This window comes from Pelecanus crispus, chromosome 2 (assembly GCF_030463565.1).
Source record: "Pelecanus crispus isolate bPelCri1 chromosome 2, bPelCri1.pri, whole genome shotgun sequence".
In the NCBI taxonomy this organism is placed as follows: domain Eukaryota; kingdom Metazoa; phylum Chordata; class Aves; order Pelecaniformes; family Pelecanidae; genus Pelecanus; species Pelecanus crispus.
The window spans coordinates 5102333-5129882 of NC_134644.1; the positions used below are offsets into that span (position 1 = coordinate 5102333).

The window sequence follows — 27550 nt, forward strand, 5'->3', positions numbered from 1 at the left end:
GATTTTAATTAAAATAAGAGGATATATAAGAGGCCGAAAGAAAGTTGAATTCACTACCAAATCTTGTGAGATGCTAAAGCCCCAAGCACTCCCATACAAAGAGCTTTGCCACATGGACTCAATAATAACACAAAACACGCAAGTATAACTCATCCTGTCCAAGAACCAGAATGTTGGTGCAAACAATGAATACAGACAGCTTATTTTTAATGAGTGGACTACAACAGAGTGGCTCCTTAAGATTGGGAAGGAATTTGAGTAGATTGTATAAATATATTGAAGGAAAGAAAACAAAAGATAAGTAGGATATTATTAGCAAATAGGAATTCAGTGGTCAAGAATGTCTTAATATGGCAATAAGTAGGAGCTTTCTAATCATCAGAATACTCCTTGTCCAGATGCCTTCCAGCTGGAGAAATACGTAATTACTATAAAAGCAGCTGCATAATTTGGCATGGCTTCCTGAAAGAATGAGTGTAACAAGTCAGAAGATCTTTTGCATGCTTGTGTTTCCAGGTATGCTTACAAACAGGTAAGAGATTAGAGTTTGTTAGCAGATTGCTGCCATCTTCTGAAGTAGCTGAGTTTGGAGGCAAGGATTTGATGCTTCCTCACCCTCTCTGCTCATTTTACTACAGGCATATAGGGCTGAGGAAAAGGAGACTTGCACTTTCTGCCTGTAGAAATGATGTGAGAAGATGTGAAGGAGATTCGAAGTAGTTAAATATGATTTATAGTCCTGCGAGCATGAATAGGCCAGATCACAACCTGTTCCTTGGAAATTAGTGTCACTGAAAGATTCAACAGTCTGTATAAAGTAGCACATGCTCACTTTTAACCTTTTCAAGAGCTTGTCCTTAAAATTTCCTCGTGAAATCTAATTTCCAATTAATCACCAAAACTAATTATGGAAATCAGGAAACAGGCACACAAATAACCTTTAATGCCTGAGTCCATCATTGGACTGAATACTGGACTGAAACAGTATTGCGGTTTTCTTCTTTCTGATGTGATGCTGTTGCCACCATCAGAGATGAAATGCAGAGTTATTGAGTTGTACATACCAACCGTTAACCGTATTTCTTCTTCCTGGTTGGCCAAGCCATCATAATAATATAGATCAAATCTCCGTTCTGTTTTCCAGTCACCTAGTAAATCCTTTTCCAAACAAAAAAGCACACTGAAGTGGCTTTCACTGCATACCAACCAAATTGGGTATTTAGGGGTCTTCAAGTAACAACCAACCTAAAAGAAAGATACAAAACATGAGAACATCGCAGGGCACAGGGGGAGAAACAATTCATTTTTGAAAACATGAGATGTATAAGATCACTATTTATTTTAGTCTACAAACATTAATGAAGGCTCATTATATACTGCTGATGAAGCAGACCAGGATAGCTCTGGTAAATCATGGAACATATAAAGCAAGAATCTGGCCTTGAGCTATAGGCAGGTAATGAAATCCAGCTGTAGTATCCTTACAGCAAAAAGATCATTTCCCAGATGATCAGAACCAAAAGAAACCCTGTCCTCTGCAATAGCTATAAAACCACAGTGAGCTTAGGTCAGGAATGCTACCCGGGATCAATGGGAGACCATGATACGCAACACTAGCTGGAAGCCAGGCAAAAGACTTCATCAGATCTCAGATGACATGAGACACCCCTGTGTAGGCAACTAAACTGAGCCCAAATCTTATCTTGGATTAAGAATATAAAACATTCCCTTCATTTTAGCATCTTCTTCTAGCTTTACAGTCCAGATATGTAAAATATTTTCAGCTACTAGAAGAAAGCAATAACAGAAGCACTTGTTTTAATTCATTATTCTTAAAAATGAAATACTCTTAGCTGAAAAAAATCAATGATTTCTTTACCAGATGCCTTTTCTAAGCCTTTGTCCTCCCTTTGAAAGTTTGAAAGTATACTTATTTATAAATATCCTAAATGTTCTGTATGAAATTAGATACAACTGATTTTCATATTCATTACTGATTTGAGGTATTATTCTTAAATCTACAAGTTATTTAAAATGTGGGCTACTACAGCACTTCTTTGGATTTGTGAGTAATTGCTTTTATCTCTATATTTATCCATTTATCAGTTTAACCAGTTTTTTCTGCTGCTTCACCCCATAGTCTTTAAGGTTCAAGTCCAGCAAAGGATAAAGGCTACTTTTATGTATATTTAAGTTCATATTTATTATTTCTTATGAATTTATGTTTTAAGGCAGAAATATATATGCTTTAATACCAGGGGGAGTGTATCTAAGGTTTTGAAACTTACTATATGCTGATATAAAATGAATCATGGAAGTGTCCTGCATCCCCTGAGGACACTGAGTATCTGGTAGTATTTTCTTCACCTCACGCTAATGTGTTCTGAGACAGATACCATGCCCTTATTGCATGCTGTTGCTTTAGAGCAACAGTATCAGTTAATTATTTTAGCCCCTTCAGTAGTAAATAATAGAGTAAAAATAGTGACTAGATTGCTTAATGTAGCAAAGAAACTTTATTTCTTCCAGCTGGGATTTTAATATTCAGCTACAACAGATATTTGTTATTAGCTATATTCCTGTCATTGAAAGCTGATTTCTAAGTTCAAAATAATACCCTTTTTTCCCCCACTGAATTGTTGGGTTTTGATTCTTTGAGAAGTTGCTGAGGGAAACTAAAAAGAAAACTTTTTGCTTTCAGTGGAATGTTCTGACTATGGCTCTGTTTATTATTCTTATAGTAGACAGAATCACTACTGTGCAGGATTCTCTGTATAACCATCTTCATTTTATCCCCAGGTTTACGTATCCTTTGCTAAACAAATGTGGCACTGCTGGTATACTACCAATCTGCAAAACAGGGAACGGCAGCCAAGTGTGCAACTATATGTGCATAGAAAAATAAGATCAGTTTCTGTCTCCGTAATACAGACACACGGATCAAAGAAACTTTGCTAGTTCAGAGGTTCAGGAAGTTTTAAAGAGGTTTGCATAGTAATATGGAAAGCGATATCATCTACAGAAATCATCTCTGCCTATTGCTCCCTTTACTGCTATGGGATTTAAATCATGCTTCAGCATATGCAGTGGGTGCGAGTTGAAAGTGGAAGACTTTTAACATAAAAATTCTCATGCATGTTTTCTAGATACAGATTTGCGGACACAGCTTCTAGAGCACAGCCCTCAGTTCTTCACCTTGGGCACACAGGTGCAAATGTCATCCAATATAGTACTAAAAGGCAGAAACCAACATACATGCTATTGTAATTAAAAGTCTAAACAGCATCCTAAGCCATAAGGAGTGTGGGGGTTTTTTATTTTCTTGAGATTTAGAATTTATATCTGAAGTGTTATATAAGTACAAAATCAATTATCTTCCCCATTTCTTCAATGTTAGATAACAAGTCTCTGGCTAATTAAGTAACTGTTCCCTGACTCATTACTTTGCTAATAATACCTATTTAAAACAGCCTTTTATACAACAGTTTTCCTATTTATGTAAACTCTTGGCTTAAAAGCACAGAAATTGTTTTACAAGTTTACAAAAATACTCATAACAGGAGTTATCGAGACGGGAAATAGGCAGATACAACAAAAGATGGCAAATTAGACAGATACAGATGAAAAGATTCAGTCTCACAAACATGCACGTTTTAGCATACAGATAAATCAAAGCCAAAAAAGGAACAGCCAATCTTCTAAAAACGTGTTCTTCCTACATATGTCTGCTAAAGTAACTTCCAAGCTTCATCAAACAACGTTTGCCAAAACAAGATTAGAGAGACACAGAACTGTTTCAAAGCACACATCCACTCTAGTTCTTACTCACATGAACAGTCCTACTGAAGTCAGGACAAATTGTTCAGATGAGTAAGGTCTGTAGGAACATTTTCCAAATATGTATAGTTTCAGTTACAACACTTGCAGAAGGCAGCAAGGGCATGAACTTTGAGACAATAAGGAGAGTATAAAACCACCGCAGGTCAAATTCTGATCTCCCATAAAAAGGGAGAAGTCCTCATTTCAGTTACATTAATTATCCTAGTTGAGGATCACCTGCTGCCTTTAACATCAAATTGCGTCCCAGGTGTTGGCTGATCCCTACAGGTGTGCTTCTCCCCAAAACTACTGGACACTCTATCCCACTACCATCACCTTCCAAGGGCTTCTGGCTCTCCAGATACCTCACATTATTCTTACACTACTAGATTAAACAGGCCCAAGATTTATTTCCCAGCCTTAAAGTCAAGTGGCGTGGAATGTTTTTTATCCATAAGGCTAAAATTTCTTCTTCTCCCCAAATATGTTACTTTGTCTAGACTCCCTACAAGGAACATCCCTCTCTCATAGCATTCCCCAAATCATGTCCAGATTTTTTCCACAAAATATAATATGGAACCATGCTACTGACAAAGTAAGGACAATCCTCATTGTGAGGATTCCTTTGCCCACTTCTTCAAGCATCAGTTTTTGAGCGGACTAGAAGTATGCCCTCATTTAACTGGTCCAGCTGGTGAGTGGTGAGTCCTTCTTCAATTGCCTGGCCAAGTTGGTCAGTGCTAGTGATATTGCAATATAACAGGACCTTGAAGCAGGACAGAGACGAACAAGCATGAACACCCAGCAGAAACTGCCCTGAGGGACAAGGGTGCAGAACAGAGCTGGCAGATCTTTAAGGATGCTTTCCTTCTTTTCCTGATCCCCAGGCATAAGAAATCAGGAAAGGAAGGTAAGAAACTGGCATGGGTCAGTTGAGACCTGCTGGTCAAACTAAAGAGCAAGAAGGAAATGAACAGGCAGTGGAAGCAGGGACAGGTGTCCCTATACTGATAGGTACACTGCCCGGTAGTGTAAGGATGGGCTCAGGAAGGCCAAGGCGCGGATGAAGCTCAGCTTGGCAGGGAATGCAAAGAATAATAAGAAGGGCTTCTACAGGTATGTCAGCCAGAAAAGGAAGGTCAAAGAAAGCATGCCCCCCCTGATGAGCAAGACTGGCAAACTGGTAACAACGGACAAGGAGAAGGCTGAGGTACTCAACAACTTCTTTGCCTCAGTCTTCACTGGCAACCTCTCTTCCCACACCTCTCCAGTGGATGGACCACAAGATGGACTGGGGGAGCAAAGTCTCTCCCGCTGTAAGAGAAGATCACATTTGTAACCACCTAAGGAACCTGAACATACATGTCTACGGCACCCAACAAGATGCATCTCAGAGTTCTGAGGGAATTGGCTGATGTAGTTGTCAAGCTACTCTCCACGATATTTGAAAAGTCATCGCAGTCAGGTGAAGTCCCTGGTGACTGGAAAAAGGGAAACATTGCATCCATTTTTAAAAAGGGTAGAAAGAAGGACCCTGGGAACTACTGACCTATCAGCTTCACTCTGTGCCTGGCAAGATCATGGAACAGATCCTCCTAGAAGCTATGCTAAGGCACATGGAGGACAGGGAGGTGATTTGAGACAGCCAGCACAGCTTCAGCAAGGGAAAGTCCTGCCTGACCAACCTAGTGGCTCTCTGTGATGGAAAGACTAAATCAGTGGACAAGCAAAGAGCTACGGACATCGTCTATCTGGACTTCTGTTAAGGACTTTGACAAGATTCCCCACAACATCCTTCTTTCTAAATTTCTAAATTTTCTAAATGGACTGTTCAGTGGACAAGGAATTGGTTGGATGGTCACATCCAGAAGGTAGTGGTCAATGGCTCAATGTCCAGATGGAGATCAGTGACAGGTGGTGTCTCTCAGGGGTCCATACTGGGACCAGCCTTTCCCTCAATACACATGAAGGAGTTTATAATTCATTTCAATACATTACTTCACTGCAATGACAAAGATAGGTCAAGATTCAGTCCACTTCACTCTTCAGCATCTATTTCTAGGCCCTGTAACTTAAGCTGGCCCCTAGTTCAGGTTGGCTTTGGCTGTCTGTAAAATCAAAGCAGTAAGAGATGGGTATTGTCAGAAATTTGGACCCCCTTGTTTATCAGCTATAAAGGGAGTTGGCTGGTCTCTTACCTGAAGCACTTTCAGCCTATAAAGGACCTTAAGTTACATGGGATAAATCCAGATACAAATGCAGGTATTTTTAATCTAGAAAGACATGTGGAAAATATTTAACTTATTTTGTCTGTTTTCAAAGCATGCAGAACTCTTTTAAACATGTGGGGTTTGTCTTAAATAAAAACTCTGATTCTATTTTATTTGGAAGGACCTTAACAAGAAATCAATGCCAATACCCCAGCAACAGTGACTAGCTTCTTGGAAAATAACTGTCCATGGATAAGTAGGAGGACAATAGTACTTCTTCAAAGAAAATTTCATTTTCAGGCTAGAAAGGGAGATGTAAAAACAAGGAATGAAGGACAGACTTTCTAAATAGCCAATGCCTTGTCAGCCTTGTTTCAGTCAAACTTCTATGTATCACATGTTTTTGCCCACACAGGCGCTCACAAATATCTTACATAAATAGCAGGGTCCCTGGCCGAATGCATCTATGTGGCACAATGTCTACCGCATACCCATTACTGAAAAATAAGTGGAAAATGAGAACCAACCATCAGTTTCCATTTTGCACACGCATATTTTTGTTGTTGGTTTCTTAAACAAGATGGTTTAAAAACCGCTTTCTAAACTTCCCCCTCCGCAACCCCACCAATGACCTGGCTTGAATCCAGTCCATCTGACTGAGAAAGGCGCCTGTTTAGCAGACATATTTCCCAGCGAAGGTTATAGGAAGGATGTTCCACAGGGCAAATAAACAGGTGAGGTGCCAGAAGACAGAGCATATATGCTGAATTTAATAATTCAAGTAGGTCTTGTTATAGCACAGAGTGTGCTGGTTTCATCAAAGGGACCAAAGATAATATTTCCCATCTGTGGAATTTTAATAAATAAATTCTGTTTATTTATGTTTCCCTCTCTTATTGAAAAGAAATAGGAAAAATGAGCACGTAACTTCTTTGTCAATGCCACATTCTCTCTTCATATTCAGAAACTAAAAAGCATCAGTCTCTTGAAATGCTGACAACTGAGGCAGAGACTCGACATTGTCAAGAATCAGAGTAGGGTGAGTCTGGGAGGTCAGATGATAGGAGCTTTAACTACTATAGAAGGACAGGTTAAAAGCAGGAAAGAATGAGTAAAGACAAAGAATCAGAGTCAAGGTGCAAGTAACAAGAGACAAGTAATCTTGAATACTTCCATTACTTCACGTACAACAGCACATACCTAAAGTGCTTTCAAAAAGCATTTCAGAAGGATGGCCAAATTCATCAGCCAGTATCATACTAACTTTAGAAAGAGAGATTTAGAAGGCCTGTACTCTCCTTCCAGTTCAGCCACTAGCTTACTGGATGACTTACTGGGATAAGCACTTTGACTTTTGTTCGTGTGTTACCTCCCCTGTAAAATGGTAATGAAACTTGCTTCTTTTGCAAAGCACAGATCTATTCACAGGAAATGACACATAAATGCTAGATATTATTATTGTTATTAATAATAATAACAAGAACAACAATAACAATAGTATCTTTAAAATTCTTCAGATGAGAGTGCAAATGATTTTTCTCTTTTGTTGCTGTTAAGTCTCTTAAATGATCTGCTATAAATATGAGGAGCATCTGTTAGCATCTGTTTCTACTTTTAACATCACAATAAGTTTTGAAGAGAGTATTTCATCATTCAAAGTTTTTTCACCTGCAATTTTAATATGGCATTTAGGCCAAAGACTCTGACCAAAAGCAGGGACTTTCTCACTCACGACTGCTATGATTGGTCCTGCCCACTTCTGTGCCTCACCCCCTTCTCTGAGGTCTTTTCCCTGCTGCAGAAACAACTCAGCTTCCATGAGACTACTGCTGAACTGCTGCACGCTGCAGCCTAGCAAACAGAGGAAAACCTGCACCAATTTTATGTGGGCTGACCAGCTTTTGGAAATGTTTCTATTGCTTTAAAAGCACTAAAGAATTCCCAAGTAACCTAAAATCTCAATTTAGGCCTCTTAGTTAAATATCTAAGATCAGACAGAATTAGTATAGCTTAAATATGGGCTTAGCACAAAGAAAAGAAATCCAAAGATGTGTAAGTTGCCTACAGAAATGTAAAAGAATTGGACTTTTGGCTTTTTTTGCATTAAAATATGGAATCTTACTATGAAACTAAATGTTTACATATGCATTAGATTGAATTAATCAATTTGTCATTGTGAAACAATTTGCAACAAGTAATTACATTACAAATAACATACTGAGTATGTTGATATGTTAGGACTAGGAGTGATGATTAGACATTAACAATTCCGGACAAATTACATGAAGCACACATTTTTCCAATCAGCAAAGGCATGATCCACTGAAAGAGATTACTGGATCAGCAACAGAGGGATTCTTCAGGCAGTCACCGGGGACTGATCATTTTGTTTTGATTTTCTGTTGTTGAGATTTGACAGGATTAATTCAGTTCTCATGCCCTCCTGATACTTTCAACTCAGCAGACATGCCAAGGAACTTGTGGATTATATACAAATACTCCACATATTAGATAGACAAGGGAGAAAAAATGGTATAGAAATCTTTCTCTATGAGGATTTACTGCATCTAGCCTGGAATCTTGCCTATGCTCTTCCTAAATGTGTTGGAAGTTGGAAGAAGTCTAGAGTAGAGCAATAAAAATAAGCTTTGGACAACATGTACTGATGAAAAAGGGAGAATCTATTACATCAGCTTGCAAATGTCTAGCGCATGGGGATGAATTTTTTAAGGGGCAGGTTGGATTAGAAGTAAGAATGATAATCAGAGGAAACTAAGTAAATGAACAGCCAGATTTAATATTAGTATATCCAAAGCATAAGCTGTGTAGTAGATATTAAAACCTCCACATTCACAGGTACCTGCAGATATGTATTTGCACTTCCTCATATTTTAAAGCAGAAACGTGTGAGAAAAAAGGTAAGATCCCAGTTATGTGCACTACAGTCAGCTAATAAATGGCCATCTGAACAGAAAGGCAGGAACTTCATGGATACAGATTTTTAAAAGAAAGCCTACTATATAACAGGACATAAAAATATCCTGAATTATCCCCTGGGAGGTTGGCTAGATAGGACCTAAAGGGAGTTTTCCAACTCTGATGTCTATGATTCACCATATATCATGCTCAGGATTTTCTTACTCCTGGAAACAAAAGAAAAAAAACACCAAACAAAAATGACAGTCCTTTTCCATTACTGGTTTCAGTTACCATCCTCATAGCCGCAATGTAATTGGATGCTGAATCCACTTACCAAAACACTGAGAGGAAGAAAAGAGTCAGTTTGAAAGACTTAGAGGCAAATGCTATTCTCAGTTCCACTACTGCAAACTGTCAGTGACATTTATTTTTTCTAAATTGTTCTAAACTTCTATCTTTGTAACAGAAAGCAGAATCCGGTCCCTCATGCTGCGGCCAGAGCGGAGACTCCCCAGACTTGCGGCCGAACTCCACCAGAATCTGACATTTGTCCTAGTCCTAAGGCAGTCATTGCAGCATGCACTGAGACGTATGAACTGAAATGCGGAGCACTCGCAGATGTTCTTAATAAAAAGCAAGACAATTTGCATCAGATACCTAACTAGTGTAGACTGAAAAAAAGGAAACTGTGTCTACTGGAGTTTCTGTAACTGATTAAGAGTCACTGGCTTGGAAAACAGATCACTGCTCATGAGCCCAGCTCCCATGCAAGAGCACAGTACTAGAAGAAACAGACCGCCTCCACTGTATAATTTGCAGAATAAGGGGAAGATGGTGTCTGATTCTCCGGGTAACTTTTTATTTTATTTTTAGAGGGCAGATGGGAAAGAAATAGCTCTTACCTGCACTGACCTCACTTACCATTTTGCTACTTAGAAGTCATTTTCCTCACTAGAGAATGGAAAAAATGCTGCAGTGGTGCATAACCATTTTTTGAGGTTTCAAATGTTACATTGTTTATAGAAAAGGTCAAGGAGCTTGAACTAGACACAGAAACTAATTTATTTTAGTCCAGTTTGTTCTGAATTAATCTGATTTGGATACACTGATATGCTGTCTTGACTGAATTTAAGCCTTATTATAATCCTGTGAATAATGTAAAGAATTGTGTTAATTAAAAATAACAAAAATTATAATTTGTCAGTAGTAGGAAAATGTAACTGACTTTAGCCATATGGGAAACAGTTAAAATCAAGGTTTGTTTTCAGTCACACGTTTATATTAGATCAGTATAAAAAAATTCTTTGCTAATCACTTTCAAATTTTTATAGAGGCACTCACTGCAAATCCAGATGGGACAGTTACAATTATCTAATCTAGCACCTAACACGAGCCAGAAAATTTCAAATAATATCCTTGCATCAAACACAAGACTGTATGTTTAAGATAGAATATGTCTTTAGGAAAGATGTCCATCTTGACGACAAGGTCTGTTGATGGAGAACCAGTGAAATCCTTATACAAGTTTTACTAGAGGTAAATTAATGGCTGTCACTTCTTTGAAATTTTTAATCTATCTTTTAATTTTCATATGACTACAATTAAAATACTAATTTCAAAACATGTTATAGGGAGCATTCGCATTATATTGACAGCTATTTTAATTGCCTTTTTTTTTTTTACTGCTAATACAATATGACCACCATTACAGCATGGAGTAGATGATTCAATCAATCTGGCTGCCCATCACATTGGAACTTGGGGAAAACTCAATACTTAGAGTGAGTTTCAGCTCCAGATTCAGTTGCTTATATATGCATGACTAAGATATAGGTGTCCATATGTGAGCTCAATGTCAGCTCCACTATAATCAGTGGAGATCTAGTGAATACAGTCAGGGGAACTTGTTCAGCTCAGCCTAGAGTACACAAATATGTTTAGTCAGCTGAACAGCTTTCAGCTCCACAGATTGCACTGAGCAGGTCCTCGTTCACATATACAGATCTATACAGTAGCCACTTAAAGAGAAGTGTGTTAGTCTGCAAGCTGACTCCCACTTCAGGAGATCAGTTAGAAAATTGCAGAGTCATGTAAGATTTGAGATGCTGTAGACTACCCAAGACATTTACCAGGGGTGGCAGTTGTGACACAGAACCTGGATCCAGAAGAGAGACCCCGCTCTGCCTTGGGGCATCTAAAACAGCGCTAGATGCCTCCGAGTGAGCAACTGAATCACCCCATGATTTTTTAGCTGCTATACTCACTCCAAGCCAATTTTAAATTTAATCACTTCCTTTTTAATTAAAATCAGAAGAATGGAAAGCATACCTGACAAACATCATAGTGCTCGAAGAGAGACAGCAAACCAATATCACTGCGGCTTGTGATACCTTTCAAAATTGTAATATTGCCATTTCCAGAGTCCAGCTCTATCACATTGTTGAAAACATTAGACACAGCTTTGCCAGTCAAAAGTAAGTTCACCAATTCCTGTTTGTGACATGTTTAAAAAAAAAACAAAAAAACCCAGTAGTTAAATGTCTTGTCTCTACCAGACATTAGTAGAAGATTGATTCAGGATTGACAAAGTTACATATGTACCAAACCTTATGTGATGGCTTTAAGTTTAGGCTTGGGATTAGGATTGCTTATAAATTTTTTTCCAGATATTTTGGGGGAAGTCTACTCCCAAAGTAAAATGAGGAAATATTAGCAGAGTCTTCAATGTTCATCTTTTCCAACTGCTGATAATCTATTTAATCTTACAAAAAACTCTCAACCTTCTCACATTAGTGTTAGGTTTTTTTTTTAAATTAAAACATTTTGATGTCCCTTTTTCTCTACAGTGAAAGCTACAGCATGAATGATATAAATTAAAAGCCTGTACAGCACTATCTGATATTTCTGCATGTGCTTAGTGATGCATTTTGTAAGTTGGACAAGATTTGTTAGAAGATTTTTTTTCTCACTGATTATTTCTGGATGAACTTAAGTCCGATTCAATAAGACATTCACCCGTATGGCTTCACATCTGGCCCATATCACTAATATACTCATGCTTACTATAGCAGATTGTTGATTATTTCCTCTCCAGTTGAACTAGAAGTACAGGTGTGTCAGAGACTAAATACATGTGAGAGGGTGGGTATGGGTGCATGTGTGCACGCGAGTGTGTTTAAAGTTCAAGGAACAGAGACACCAGACATTTTGCTTAGCATCAGATCCCACAAGGGCCAGCTAGGATGTAACAGCACGTAACAATATCTAGCAGCAGACTGTGCTACAGCAATGAACCAGCTAACTATTAATAAATAACATATGTCAAGAAACATGAGGGAAAATAATAAGAAGAAAGCTTCCAGAAAAAATAGTCCGAATTACCATGCCCAAAGACATGAATAACATTGGTATTGCCAGTTTGGACTTGATGTATGATTTTAAAAATACTGCACACATTTATAGCCCCATGTTTCTGCTGAAGGACTCCCCAGAGTTTATAGGTCCTTACTGATGTTTTTAGAACTTCTAATCCACCAGTGACATTCCACCACCTTCTTGAGGAATTATAACATAACCACAGTATGAAAGTCTTCTAGCAACAGTACAAGAGAACATGAAGCTTGCCTTTTGCAGTCAAAATGGCATTACATTTAACAGCTGTGGACCATAATCAGACCACACAACTGTCCATGTCCCAGCTTTGGGGGAATCCATGTCACAGAATTTTGGGGTCTACATTACACCTATGTTCCAAGGCAAAGTGTTTCCAACGGGGTGGATGCCCCCGCAGGGCTAGAGCCAGTGGGAGACATTTGGTACAGGACATGAGCTGGAATTTAGACTACATAAAGTTGTGGTCCTAAGTGTCAGACAGCAATTCAGACTGTTTATTTTCAAGCACCACATGTCTTTTAGACAAACCTATAATAAATCAGTGTCTCCAGTTTGAAGTACCAGTTAGCTTCAGTCAGCATCAGCCCAATTAGCTGTTTACAGAGGAGCTGTACGATCAGCCATGCAACTTCAGTCACCTTTCAGAAATGGCAGGAAGGAAACACAGTTTGCAGCCTCAGCAGTATCTCAGCACTAAAATCAACTAAGGAGTTCAAAAGAGGCAGATGAGAGGAGTTATGAGCACATGCACACACAGGTACAGACATGTGTGGCCAGAAAACCAGGCCAAAAAGCAGAGGTCTGAAAGCAAAGACAACAATATGCCAAAACACAAGGAAAAAAGAATAAAGGATGAAGATGCTTGACATTAAGGGAAAAAAGGAAAAACATAAGGAACTTAAAATAAGAAATGCCATCTCTTCCCAGAGGTCAGTTCACAGCTCTGCATGCAGAGGTGTATGACATCCCCAAGACCGCACGCTTAACTTACCTGAGTACAATAGCCATGGCTGCCAATCAATCGATTGGTAAGCACATCAAAATCATTGCGCACCCTGAAAAGGAGAGGAGAATACATTTAAATTTAAATACAATTGCTTCTTTTCATTAGACTTAATGTCTCTAAATCTTGAGGGAAAAAAAACCAAATGGTTTCCCAACCATAAATATACCTCTACATTTTGGAATCCATTCAAGGTGATTTTTTTGCATGGCAAAAAAAAGTGTATATATCAACTAAACCTGTGGCAAGCAGAACTTTGTTAGAGCTAGACTAAAGAAAATAGCTGTAGAGAGGAAAAAAAGCCATCGTCACCACTAGTTAGAACTTCAGACACTAGAACTACTGGACTACTTATCTTCGAGAATTACAATATCACAGAATGGTTGAGGTTCGAAAAGACCTCTGGAGGTCACCTTGTCCAACGCCCCTGCTCAAGCAGGGCCACCTAGAGCCAGTTGCCCAGGATCATGTCTAGATGGTTTTTGAATATCTCTAAGGAGGTAGACTCCACAACCTACCTGGGTGACTTATTCCAGTAGTCAGATAAGATGTTCTCACAAATGCATATATTTGTTATTCTTATCATCAATACTTGGAATATACCCAGAAACTGAAGACAATATAATCTATACACTATACTGTCCATGAAAAGAAGAAGAAAAGAAAAAAAAAAAAAGACTAGGTGTACACATTTATAATACCACTGTGTGGTCCCTTCTTCTATTTTACGACATCAAAGAGAAAAGTCCGTGAAATTGCATTATTGATAATTATAGAATCATAGAATCATAGAATTGTTTAGGTTGGAAAAGACCTTTCAGATCATTCAGTCCAACTGTTAACCTAACATTACCAAGCCCACCACTAAACCAATTAAGGGTAGAGTAACAATTAATTTAATGTTTCCTGGCTTGGGGGCTGGATTATTTTTTAATGAAAGCAAAACTAGGAATCACTAAGGTTGGAAAGGACCTCTAAGATTGTCAGTCCAACCATCAACCCGACACCACTGTGCCTACTAAACCATGTCCCAAAGTGCCATGTCTGCCCATTTTTTGAACAGCTGCAGGGATGGTGACTCCACCACCTCTCGGGGCAGCCTGTTCCAATGCTTGAATGCTCCAACTGTGGAGTAATATCTGCCCAAACTAAGTTCCCTCTCCCATAACTCGTGGAATTATTGAATTAGTGATTGGTTGATGACCTAAAAAATAAAGGTTGTAACTGTGATCATTTTTATCCTGCAGATATAATGTAATTGCAAACATTATTTTATACATAGATAAATGTCTAATCTAGTTTTGAGAAAAAAGGGTACTATATTCTGGGACAGCTATGGCAATAAACTCCACAGATTAATTCTATGGTTCATAAAAAAGCTATTTCCCTTCAGTATAAAATATGTCGATTGCAATTGTTTTGTCTACATCCTTATTTTGGTATTGTTACAAAGGTAGAAAGAATGCCTGAATGATCAGCAATTAAAACTCACTCCACACACGTCTGGCCTTCTCAGTCTCATTTGACTTGTAAAATCTTGTATGCACCCAAATATTCATGTTTCCTGGCAATTAGCACAATTATTTGAAAGAAATAAAAGATTTTGTTCATGATAAAGTAAGAGCTGAATTGATCTCATTAGAGTAGAGCTAGTCAGAAATGTCCTTTCAACATTGCTATACGTGCTCTGTTAAAAAATTGATTTCTTAAGTAAAAAGCTGGGACATTCTGTGTCTTCATCCCAAACTTTACATAATTATTTTTGAATGGGATTTCTTTGAACACCAAAGTCAGAATGTAATACGTAATTTATAAGATTTCCAGCCCTAATGGTACTTAAAATCATGCAAATCAAGTCATAGCCATTGAATTACAATTCGCATTTAAATTTTAAAGATAATTTACAAGTTAGTCTCAATCATAACAAAGTGCCACAATAACATCTCTTGCTAGTGTGAAATCAAAGAAAAGACTATGGAAAGTGTGCCTGTGATACGGAAAATTCTCTCATGCAACATTACAAGGAATGGATGAGGCGATAATAATCTTTGGATTTCGGCCATTTTTTAGTTTTAGAAACAGTTTCATCTTGAAAACGCCATAGCCTTGTTTGAAATGAGTAGACTATACAATATGCGTCAGTTAGGGACGATGGGACATACGACAAAGACAATAGGAGGAAGTTCTAATTTCATCTGTAGGTACAAACAATATGGGAGTTTAGAAGTGTATCTCAGATTTTCAAGAAGAAGAACATCTGCCTTTCAAATCATCTCTGCTAATGAGGAAACAAACATCAGGCATATAGCTACGAGATTTACACCTATTCTAAGTGGTTTTAAGATCATTATTCATACCTGCCAAAGACACACATAGCTTCTGTGCAGGTGTATTTATTGTGTTCTATAATAAAAGGCATCAGCTTTTAAGTGCAAGTACACTTCATGCATCGTAAAAAATATTAGATAATGATACAATCTGTTTTGTTTTCAGCCAGGCTGTGAAGACATTCATTGATGACAAGCAAATCTGAAGCATTTGTTCATTTTGGTGTCCTGGCAATCAGATGTCAAAACAGACGTAATGAATAAATTATTACTACTAATACTACTTTTTCTCTGCATGGAATTTTCCATTTATAATTTTTAAATCACTTTAAAACAGGAAACCCCATTAATTTTAAGCCAGGAGACTTTTAAGTATCCCGTTCATCATCAGACAGTGAATTAAAGGCTTGACTCTGCTGAATCCCTCCTTCTTAATTTACAGCCCAATGCTCTGCATGCTGCTTTGAGAGAGTCACAGGTCAGTAAAAAGACACTACCAAAAAGAACAGTGTTAATGGTAAATATTCCTTCCTCATGCTATATTATCAGTATTTTCCAGTGTCATGATAGTACATAATGGTAACTGGAGAGTGAGCTAAGAGTATGTTGACTGTTGGTGGGGTTTGCCTCACCTGGTAATACTGTAAAGTCTGTGAAAAAAACTATTCAAAGAGCAAGATACTGATTTTTAAAATCTCCTGGACAAATACTTAAAATTAAGCATGTGTTCAAATATGCTCAAGTGCAAGCTTCAGCAGGAATCATTTCCTGAGTTGATACATAATCAAAAAGTTGACAATAAGATCTGCTAAATTTCAGATCACTCTGTAACATCTCCCAGCTTCATTTTTATTTTTAGTTGTACTGTGTGCAATGTGGCTTACGTCTGGACTGAAACCAGGGAGGAGAGAGTTAGAATTCTCTATGGAGCGAGTGAAGCTGTGGCTTCTGCTAAGGCAGAAGCAGCCTGTTGAGAAGAGAGACAGACAGCAGCAAATACACTCAGACTAACATACTTCCTATTGTGCGTAAAGTCATAACTTCAAATTTTGCTGTGTTTCAGGTTTTGCCCTGGGACACTTGAATTGCTGAAGTCTCCATTTAGCAGTGTTGGAATTGCTTAGTCCAGCTTTTCTGAGAACTTGACAAAATGTGGATGTATTTTTATATGCTCACAGAACCTAAATAACATGGCAAAACTCATCTCCACATAGTTTATTTATTTTGTACTGTTCTTTTAAAAAATATTTCTATTTAAATCTTTCATACACATTAATTCTCAATGTAATTCCAGGAAAATTCTTGCCAAATCTTAAATGGAGAACATCTGAGCATTGAATATTAAATACAAAACTCACATACGAACTGTAACACTAGGAATAACTCCAGACTATCAAAATATGAGTTAGTTCATGTCAGATATCATTTGGATTGATAGCAGAACAAAATGAAACAATATAAAACAAAAGATGTTGCATTCAAGTAAGTGCTAGCTGGTTTACAGTCCTTAACGCTGTGGCAAAGCTGTAATAGAAAATTGGTGACCTCACTTTGTTCATGGCAACAGACAGCTATATTAACAAACACACAATTACAAGTCTACTCCGAAAATAGAATTTGGGTTGGGAGGGAGAAAAACTTGTCTTCAAGCATAAGGATTTCAAATAATTACAATGGGGATGTGGAAAATGACAGGATGGGTGACTGGCTTATTGTGTAAATGTTCCATAATATTTTTTTTTTTTTTTAATACTGGCACACTGCAAAGGTTTCAAACGAGTGTTTAAAAAAGAAGGGAAGAGCCCCTCTGAAGAAAAAAAAAGAAAAATTGCTCTTTGGGATTCAAATGAGTAAAAGCAAGGAAGTGGCTTCATTTATGATCAGTTTGTTCACATACCTGCTAATTTCACACAGTTCTTAAAATGTATATGTACTCAGGTAATTATGCACATTTAGTTCATCAACTCTGCTGCTACAGGGTGCTAACATGCTATAGGAGGTATTTATATTTCAGAGGAGTAGATCTGATGTGGAAAGTGATTAATCTATTGGCACATTCAACCCACTATTTTATTTTTTAAAATAAATTATCTTACTTATTGAATGCAATATGTCTTCCTGAGCGCAACACATAAGCAAAGATACTAAACCCAGATCTGCTTAACCGTGTTGACCTTACATTTAGCAAACAGAGCTGAAGAGTGCACAGTATGACTGTACACTGGCTGAAATTTGGTAAAAATATGACAGTGTTTGTTACTGCTCTATTTCGTAGTAGAGTAACACTTACTCTTTCACATCTTTGGAGCCTTTTTCAAAAATGTACTTTTTGCCCCTAAAATCAAAAGAGTTCATTTCTGAAATGCTTTGATTTCCTGAAGGAAAGGGAAAAAACAAGATTGGGAAGATGACAAAACTAATCAATCATTTAGGGATGGGCTTCATATGACTAATTTTTTTATATCTAAAGATGGACACATAGATGTCAGCTAATCACTCTGGGCTTCTTTACATTTTTGTACATGGAGAGAAACTGGTATGTTCTGAAGATAATTTATGTGACCTTGCTTAGATAATTTGCAGAGTAGAGTACGAAACTCTACTGGAAAATGCCTTTTCGCCATCTGATGAACACAAAGTAAAGGGAGCCTGCCATGACTCGGGCATGGCCACCTAATTGCTATATACCAGGGACTGGACAGATAAATCATACTCACAAATACACCAGCACTGCAGACAGGGTGGGTATATTTTTTTTTTTAGATTACAAGCTGAGAAATAAGGTTGCTACAGAAATGACAACACCCTGTAGCCAGCCTTGAAAAAAGACTCCTCGACTGGACAAGCCAATTAAAAGCAATGCATGAACACTCAGTTTCAAATAGAATCATAGTCACTCTGTTATAAATTTTAGCTCAACAGCCACAGAATTTGAGCATTTAAGTATCACAGAATCAGAGGAAGTTCAGATGGTCAGAAGAAACCACTGTCAAGATATGGAGCAGCTTTCCTATGAGAAGAGACTACATAGACGTGGACCATTTCACTACAAAAGGACACAACTGATGGACTGCAACAGAAGTCCAAAAAATCCTCAATGGTAAGGAGACGATTAAGGAATATTTACTCGCTACTTTTCATAACATGAACTAGGCAACACTCTGTAGACTTATTGGGCAACCAGTTCAAGCAAACAAAAGGAAAAATTCTTTCACAAAGCACATAATTACATTGGGGAACTCATTGCCACAGGATGTTGTGAAGGCCAAAATGATTAAAGGGTTCAAAAAGGTTTTTGAAAAATTCATGGAGGATAGGTTCATCATGGGCTAATAAACTCAGTGGTCTGGATACAACTGCCAGCTTAGGAAGTCTCTGAATTACTATCGGAAACATGGAGAATATACCAGCCGAATAATTGCTCTATATTCACCCAATTTCTTACGCAGTTTCCTTCAGCAGCCACAGCTTTCCACTATCAAAGACAGGCTACTAGGCTAGATGGACCTTTCCTTTGATCCTATGCGGACAGTCTTATGGAACTGAGGGGCAATTAAATCCACATATCTCAAATACTTCTAAGAACATAACTCTGTGTTTATATTAGCCATGGTGTGGACTGCAGCCATATCCCATACTGGGATAAAGCAGAGTTGCGGAGAGGGGGAAGAAAGGAAGATGATGTTCTCTGCAGCTGGCAGATAAAATCCAGACATACTAGTTACTCTCTTTCACAGAAACCCACATTTCTTAGTTGCTTTCTTTGCTTTCCATACTTTTCTCAGTGGTAGCTTAGGAACCTGAAATCTAGTCACACTTTGACTAGGTTTACTGAGTCACAGGCTAAGTTTACTGATACACTTTCATTTTTAACTACATTGTTCTTTAAACTAAATAACTCTTCTCAATCCTTCTTGTTTACTTATAGCTGCTACCCTCCCATTTTTTTAGTCAATAGTCATGTCCCCTCTGAAAATCTGGTTTTTATGCTAGCAAAGATAAAAAATTTTATTCTTCTTTTATAAGAGAGATTTCTCATTCCCCTGGTCTTCCCTTTCCCTACATTTCTCCCAGTTTTAATGGGTGACCCCAATTTGACATGGTATTTCAATGAGGACACATCAGCGCCTTGCACAATCTATTAATATTTCACCACCTCCTAAAACAATTTACGCGGATACACCCTAAGAGTAGATCCAACGCTATTTTATAATGCTGGCTCAAAGTTATTGTGTGCTCCACTACTCTGCTCAACTCCTCACCCTGACATTTGCAACTTCTGAACCCCCACAGTACAGTAGTGACTAGTCTCTGTTTGCATGACCTTGGACTTTCTGCAGTTAAAAGAAATTCTTTTTTTATTACCCTCATCATGAAGCTGAGCCAACTCTTTTTGTTCAACACAATTACTTCTCGGTATTGACAGTGCCTTTCAACTATTGAGTCATCAGTAGATTTCATTAGCACACCACTCCCTTTATCCAATATTACTGTAGGGAATAAAAGCTAAGTTTAATCCCAGACTGATCACTGAGGAACTCTATCAGTAACCTTCCCCAGGCTGGTAACCTTCTTCTGAGTACCTTTCCTTTATCACCTTTACAATTCTTAAAGATCTCTTATCTTCACATTAGAAAATTACTTCTCATTTGGCATGATATCAAATACAAAAACCTCTTATTACCTCTCCATTAGGTAATTTTATTCTAATTCTTTTTTTTTTTCAGTTTAACTATCAGTTCTCCATTTGGTACTATAATTGCATGCTTTACTAAAATTACGACAGAATTCATCTGTTTCACTTCCCACTTCAAAAAAGCTGCTCTTCTATCAAAGTAGAGTATTAGTTCAGTCCTGTATAACTTACCTTCAGTAGAATCAGACTGCATTCCCTGGCATTTTCCATTTACCTCTGCAGTTCGTTACCCTCTTTTCAGAAGTTTGCCTAAAGCTTTTCAACCTGCTGAGATAAAGGTTGTTTGGTCTGCTTTTACGTCTGTCTTAAATGTAAGCATTGTTTGCTATTACACAGTTATATGGTGACCTCTATTGTGAAAAGGTATCAAGCATCATTGTCATTGTATCTGTGATTTTAGATGCTAATTATTTCAATATTTGGAGATGGACAGCATCCACCTCTCCAGACTTACTGCACCAGAGATGCAAGGTTACGGTATGTTTTAATGGCACAAGCAGTATAATATGACAAAGCATGTGAACATTTAGGATTAAGTCCATTCATAAAATCTGACAAAGCAAGAGAGAGCTCAGAAAGTCTTGCATAAGTTTAGGAATGAGATCTAGGCAAAAAGATACCTGGTTTATTTTTTCCTTCATGTTGTGTAGCCATCACTTTTCCAGGTTCAGTTCTACCTCCCACAAAATTAATTCAATTTCTATGGATGGATTCCAATTATCCATCCTGACTTTGCATCATGTTGTTCTCCTTACTGAAATGTAAGGCAGAATATTAATTTAGATTTGAAGCATTCTTTACATTATTCCTAGTATCAGTCACATCCACTCTACACAGAAACTTCACATCTTTTCCTGATATCGTTTTATTGATATGATATGGAAATTGCCTGTTGTTTAACTTCTGTGACTCAAGGTCTGGGTCTGACCTCGTCTGAATCACATTATTTCTATATTTTCCAACACCAAGACTCAGACCACTAGTGCTAGAGCTATTTGTTGTTCACCACACGTTTTTCACTCCTTTACACTCTTTAGAGGTCAGAAAATTCTCCAGAGAATGAGCTAATAAGGCATGTTCCCCAACTTTATGTTTTATCCTGATCTGTTCTAGAAGGAACTGGATGAGTTGGGGGAACAATCTGGATTTTTTCCCCTGTTGTCATAAGAAATCTTTCTCTTGCGTATCCACACCAAATTTGCTGTCGCCCAGCATGTAGTCCACTTCTCTGCTCCGTGGACCCATGCTCGTAACAGGCTTCCTGAATTTTCTTAACAGGGAGACAAGAGTTGCACATCTCTCTCCATTATTTGTGCAAATCCCGGTCCTTTTCCCTTTTTTTTTTTTTTTTCCCCCCATTATTTCCCAATACACTAGTCCCTTGCCTAGCAAGAAGTCAAACAGAATCAGTGTAACAACCTCTTTGTCTTCTTGATTCTTCCCTTTTTTGCTGAGTTTGGTTTCATCTTTTGGTTTCCTTTACCACTAATCTTTGTTCCTTGTTCTTCAGTGCAGCAAACTTCTTTGAACTTAATTCAACTCTTCCCCTTCCTTGCCTCTGTGGTCATGTTTCCACCCGGGTCACATTCCTTATCTAGCAGGCTATATAGCTTCCTTATCTTCAGATCTTATTTAACAGATGCCTACATATTTGTGTTGTGTCAGACCCTACTCTCCTTTCCTGTATCTTGCCTTCAAAATCCCATTCTACCATCATCTCTAGCTTTATTCTTTTGTCCCTGGGTCCTCTCTTTCTCAAGTGTTATAAGGTGATATTTCATATATCAATATATTCCACTGCATAACCACTTTTGAAAGAATATAAATCTCATAGCTTCAAACATTGGTCTCGCATCCTCCTTTAAATATTGTTAAGTGTGTCTCGCTTATTATCCCTGTCTTCTTATCTTTCTTTGAAGGAAAAACATTAACTTCTTTCAAGCAAACTCCCTTCTCTATTGCGTCTTAGCAGCTGAAGCTGCAATCTGTGCTTCATAAAGGTTCTACATTTATTCATAGAACCATAGAACCATAGAATCATAGCATGGTTTGGGTTAGAAGGGACCTTAAAGATAATCTAGTTCCAACCTCGCTGACATGGGCAGGGATACCTGCCACTAGACCAGGCTGTTCAAAGCCCCATCCAATGTGGCCTTGAACACTTCCAGGGATGGGGCATCCACAACTTCTCTGGGCAACCTGTTCCAGTGCCTCACCACCCTCATGGTGAAGAACTGCTTCCTTCTCTCTAATCTAAACCTATCCTCTTTCAGTTTAAAGCCATTACCCCTTGTCCTATCACTACATGCCCTTGTGAAAAGTCCCTCTCCAGCTTTCTTGCAGGCCCCCTTCAGGTACTGGAAGGCTGCTATAAGGTCTCCCCGCAGCCTTCTCCAGGCTGAACATCCCCAACTCTCTCAGCCTGTCTTCATAGGAGAGGTACTCCAGCCCTCTGAGCATCTTTGTGGCCCTCCTCTGTTTTTTTTTTAATATACTTATTAATGTCATAAGCAATTCTTGCCCAGTGAACACTCCCGCTAGAAGGACCTCTGTCTAATTCACACAAAAGAGCCTGAAAGACAAGGAAGATCCTGAAGATTATGAATTGCATGCAACCTATCAAGCAGGAGGCACAGAAGTTCACTTACCCAAACAAACAAGGACTCAGTTCTTCCCTACCAAGGGCTGGATCCCACACAAACTGTCCTATTTGCTCTCCTCCCACTGTTCTTGGTAAATCTAATCTCACGCTTCCTCCATGTTGTAAAATCGCAAATGGGTCTTGCAGAGGTCTGAGACTCTCAAATATGATTTTTCAGTTAGGACAAGCTTCTTGTTTTTTAGCACTGTAACGTAATTGACAGCTGTTTCCCCCTAAAAATAGCTGCTTCCCTATCTTTTTCAAACACCAAAAGACTAAGCTGTAAAATACATGATGACATGTATTTATATTACATAACTGTAAACACTGAGTAAAAACTGCTCACACACGTAATTTCCCCTTGCTTTTGGTGTCCCAGGCATTCTCAAGTGCGGGGTGGGGGGGAGGGAACTATCTCTGAAAACATTTTCCCAGAAAACTGGCTCATAGAAAAATGTATTTCCATCAAGAACTGACTATGCCCCATGTGATTGGATCTTTTATGCGAAGTCGTAATTGCTTTTACCATTCAAAAAGCCAAATGGTCATTTCACAGAAAGCCTTTCTTCACCAGCCAAATAGCATAAGGAGAGTAGGTGCATTTTAGGGGAACTCTAAATTAGATATTGGCTCTGAGACAGGAAAAGGTGTCAGTTAAGGAAAGTGGACTGAGGGTGGAGGACCCATTGTTCCACCTGCAATTCATCCACCAACAGAGCATCACTTTCTTTTTTAATGTCCTACGTGACTGAAAGAGTTTAAAAGTCAGGTCACATGTCAGAATCAGGGTTATTTCACAGCAAATGATACAGAAAAGGATACAGAAGAAAATGGCTTGATACAGAATACTACAACGATTATCTTCTGTTACACATCTCTCAATAGAAAGTTGTCTTATTAAGTAAAGATAGTCTTCCCGGAGCTTGGCTTTCAATACGGTTTAATTGCACTAATATTTTATAATTTTAATAAGGTTATTTAAGATTATTTAAGATTATTTATTGTAATGAAGCACATGGTTAATTAAAAGTGCTTACTCTGTCTTTGCAGCAATATGAAATAATCCAGACGAAAATGGACCAGCAAATCATGTCTGAAAGGCAGGTAACGTCATGGCTAGAGATGCCAAAGTTCAGTAGTCAAATTACAGATTCTTCTCGGATTTGTAGCACCTCATAATGGCCACAGTAAAACAATGTGCTCACATGCTTATAGCACATGGCCAACAAATTATGCATATCTGGAAGCTCTTTGATGAATCAATTCCCGCAGTCTCCTGCTTCCCATTTGTCACATGTCCCTCCTGTCCTATGAAAACTCTGTAGAGTAGGAATTCTGTGGATATGGGCAAACAGCTCCTCATGAGGCCAGGCAGAGTGTGGCATCTAGCAACCGTACATATAAATGCTTTTACCCTGCAGCAAATACAACTTTCTCCTGTGTAAAAAAAGGATGAACAGATCTGTTTGCTCTGTAAGTTAATGTATATATGGCCAGAGCTACCGGGCATAGTAGGTGGCATGCTGAGGTGAGTCTGGATGTGGCTTTACGTTTTCTGACTCTTTGGCAAGGAGAGCTTCTGATCTTTATTGCAGCCCATAGGTATTAGTGTACTATAAATATAAAATGTACATATATAACAGCACATCTCACAGTGAAATGCTGTCCTGTGGAGATGAGTAAAGACAGAACTGTTGTATTTTTTGAAAGATTGATAAAAATAGTTTGCCAGTGGACCAAAGCAGAAAGATTCTTGGAATACGGCTCACAACCAGAGAAATAATTACAGAAGTAAATCCAAGCTAACAAACAGATATATTTGAGCATAGTACGGGGCACAATAATGATAACAATGCATAGTTCATGCAACATCCTGGGTGCACTTAAAAATCAAATTCCTCAGATGAGCAAGTTATTCATTCAGGCAGGTGTACTAGTTCTGTAAATGCTGAAGCTAGATGCTCTGCGTAGCCAGAGAGGGATTGTAGCCACTGGTCCTTCAGCCTGTCTGATCAGGCTTTCTTCTTACATGAAGTCCAAACAAGTCAAAATTTCCCTCCCCTATAACATGCCACATGCAGCTCAGCTTCATTTATTACAGGAGTGATATTTGTTGAGATGGAATGGGTATACTGGAGAGCTATTAACATGATTTGATGCTTGTGTGTGTTTATTTCAAGAATGGATTAGAAAGAAAGATGAAGAAAATTTAACTTCCCTAGTTCAGTAAAATGCTACCAGAGTAATGAAGAATAAGTGCTCAAGGGCACAAAACAACATAGTTTTAATCGTATGATTCCCCTTAGTACAAAATTGTTAATTGACAGAAGATTTCAGAGATAAATTACTAATAACTAAGGGCAGACTTTTTTGGTGTGAGAATTCCTAGATTGATAAGGAATCAAAATGTGATTTATTCCATTTAATAAAAAGGCACTGGCTTTTGGGGGAAAAAAAAGAAAACAAAACACCAAGCCAAAAAAACAAAAACAAAAAAAACCCCAAACAACCAAAACTCCCAAACTCAGAAATGGAAACAGCACAAATAATTTTGAAACAGGGCTGTACACATTTCTGGAGCAGTAAAGACTACAGAAGGATAGTTATTAGCATTGTGGGATCACAATAAGGAAAAAGGTGTTGACATGTATCTTCCTAGGTTTGTAAGTGGCCAACCTTAATGAAGTACACAGCCTCCTCTTGACTTGCAAAATCACTCTCCTTTTTTTCCCCCACAGATAAAGCCATTGTTTTCTTTATTTTCACACAAACACTTCAGAGAAAAAACTGAAAAGATACCCAAATGACCAATGCTGACTGCAGAATTACATTTGTGATCTGCTATTAGTAAGTGATAAAGTATCCACAAATCAACAAAAGAGATTGCAAGCAGTCGTGTTTTGATTCTATTGGTCAGCAAATTTGTGAGTAACACAATGAGTCTGTGTTTCAGATGAGGCTCTATTTATTTTCTTCAGGGAGCTTGAAAACGGTAATACACCACTTTTCCACAAAGGAATTTGACCTAAGGAATTTTCTCATTCAATACATTCTTTACTATAATAGGTTCTAGTAATGAGGGTTTTATGAAGTTATTGCACTGATTAAGAAAAATACGGCAATGAAAACAGTGTGACTGGTCGATAAGAAGCTGAAATATTCAAGAAGGCTTTTCAATGAATGGACCAGAATGAGCCACATCCCAGTACAGCAATGGTTTTGCATGAGTAAGCACAGTGAGGAAGGTGCCAAGTGTTAGAGGTGGTGAGCCAGCACCTAGCAGAGAAAGCTCGTGCTGCAGTTCCAGTATATGTTGTAGATACGTAGCAAGACTGTGGGGTTTGCTGAAGCTGCCATTACTGTGTCAGTGTAAAGCATTCCTGAGTATTCATAACTTTCCCACATGCAATGTGCCATTCTCAGACACAACGGCGAGGCCCACATGGGGGCTTGCAGCCCACCTTTAAGCTCAGTCTCTCCCAGGTACATGGAAAATATCTTGTAGCTCTTAACAACATGAAGATTTGAGTACACTGTTTGCACATTCAGGAAGATTAGTCCCCTGAGCTAGTACAATACGCCCACTATTTTTTAATTTTTCACTGGTTTTAAAAAAAAAAAAAGAGGTCACAATTGTTAGTGACTAGCATTCCTTCCTGTACCAGAAGCAACAACACGTTCTCGGCAACTTCCTCAGGAATTCTCACTCCTCTTTGGCCATTTGTTATCAGTTCTACCAGTGATGATCATTAGTGCATGGAGTATGATAAACTCATTACTAAAATCTACAAAGCAGTGCAAAACTCTGCATTTCCTGGCATGCCTTCCCATTAAATAAAAATACTTAGATTGTCAGTGATTTAGAATAACTGCCCAATAGACCCAGCTGAAATCTGGAATTTCTGTTTACAGGAAAAATCAGTAACAATGTAAAAATTATGGAGCCAGACGAAAAGTCAGCCTATCCCAGCATCCAGTCAGCAGCAGCAGTAGCAAACATCAAAGCGGAACACAAAAAAGGGGCCCGTGGAGATTACATCTAGACAGGTAGGTTTAAAGGTATTAAGCATACACGTCCCAGTAATTTCTCTAAGTTTCTTTGAACCTCTTCATACTTTTGGCCTCCTCATCTCCCAGTACTGAAAGTTACTTATGCTGTGGAAAAAATGTACTGTGGTTTGTTTTAAAATCGAAGCCTGAGCATTTCCATCACAGCCCCCAAGCTTTTAGACTCAGAAATAATGTATAACCACTCCTTATTCAACCTTAGCATGGATGTCTAAATTTTTATCACATCCAAGTTATTCCTCTTCAATGCTGAAGAGGAAAGATTTCATCTGTCCTCACACAGAAGCTAGTCCACACTAAAGGGAAACTTTGTTTTTGTCTTCCAGTGTGTTCTAGTTCTAACGTGTCTTTACTGACCTGGGGAGACAAGACTACATGCAAGATAAAGCCATGACAAGATCATATATTTATACAAAGACATTACCATGTTTTTACTCTTTTCTTATTTCTTATCACCATAACTCCCAACACATT

General features: G+C 38.2%; 1 protein-coding gene across 1 annotated transcript in view; it reads right to left on the bottom strand.

Annotated features, from left to right (window-relative positions):
- The window catches only part of MINDY4 (MINDY lysine 48 deubiquitinase 4), an 80340-nt gene that overhangs the window by 8829 nt on the left and 43961 nt on the right, over window positions 1-27550 (bottom strand). The window contains exons 14-16 of the mRNA XM_075706151.1: window positions 13333-13396; window positions 11277-11438; window positions 1065-1245 (exon numbers count right to left, since the gene is read on the bottom strand). Of these exons, the coding sequence (XP_075562266.1) occupies window positions 1065-1245; window positions 11277-11438; window positions 13333-13396 (407 nt within the window). The remainder of the gene's footprint in view (window positions 1-1064; window positions 1246-11276; window positions 11439-13332; window positions 13397-27550) is intronic.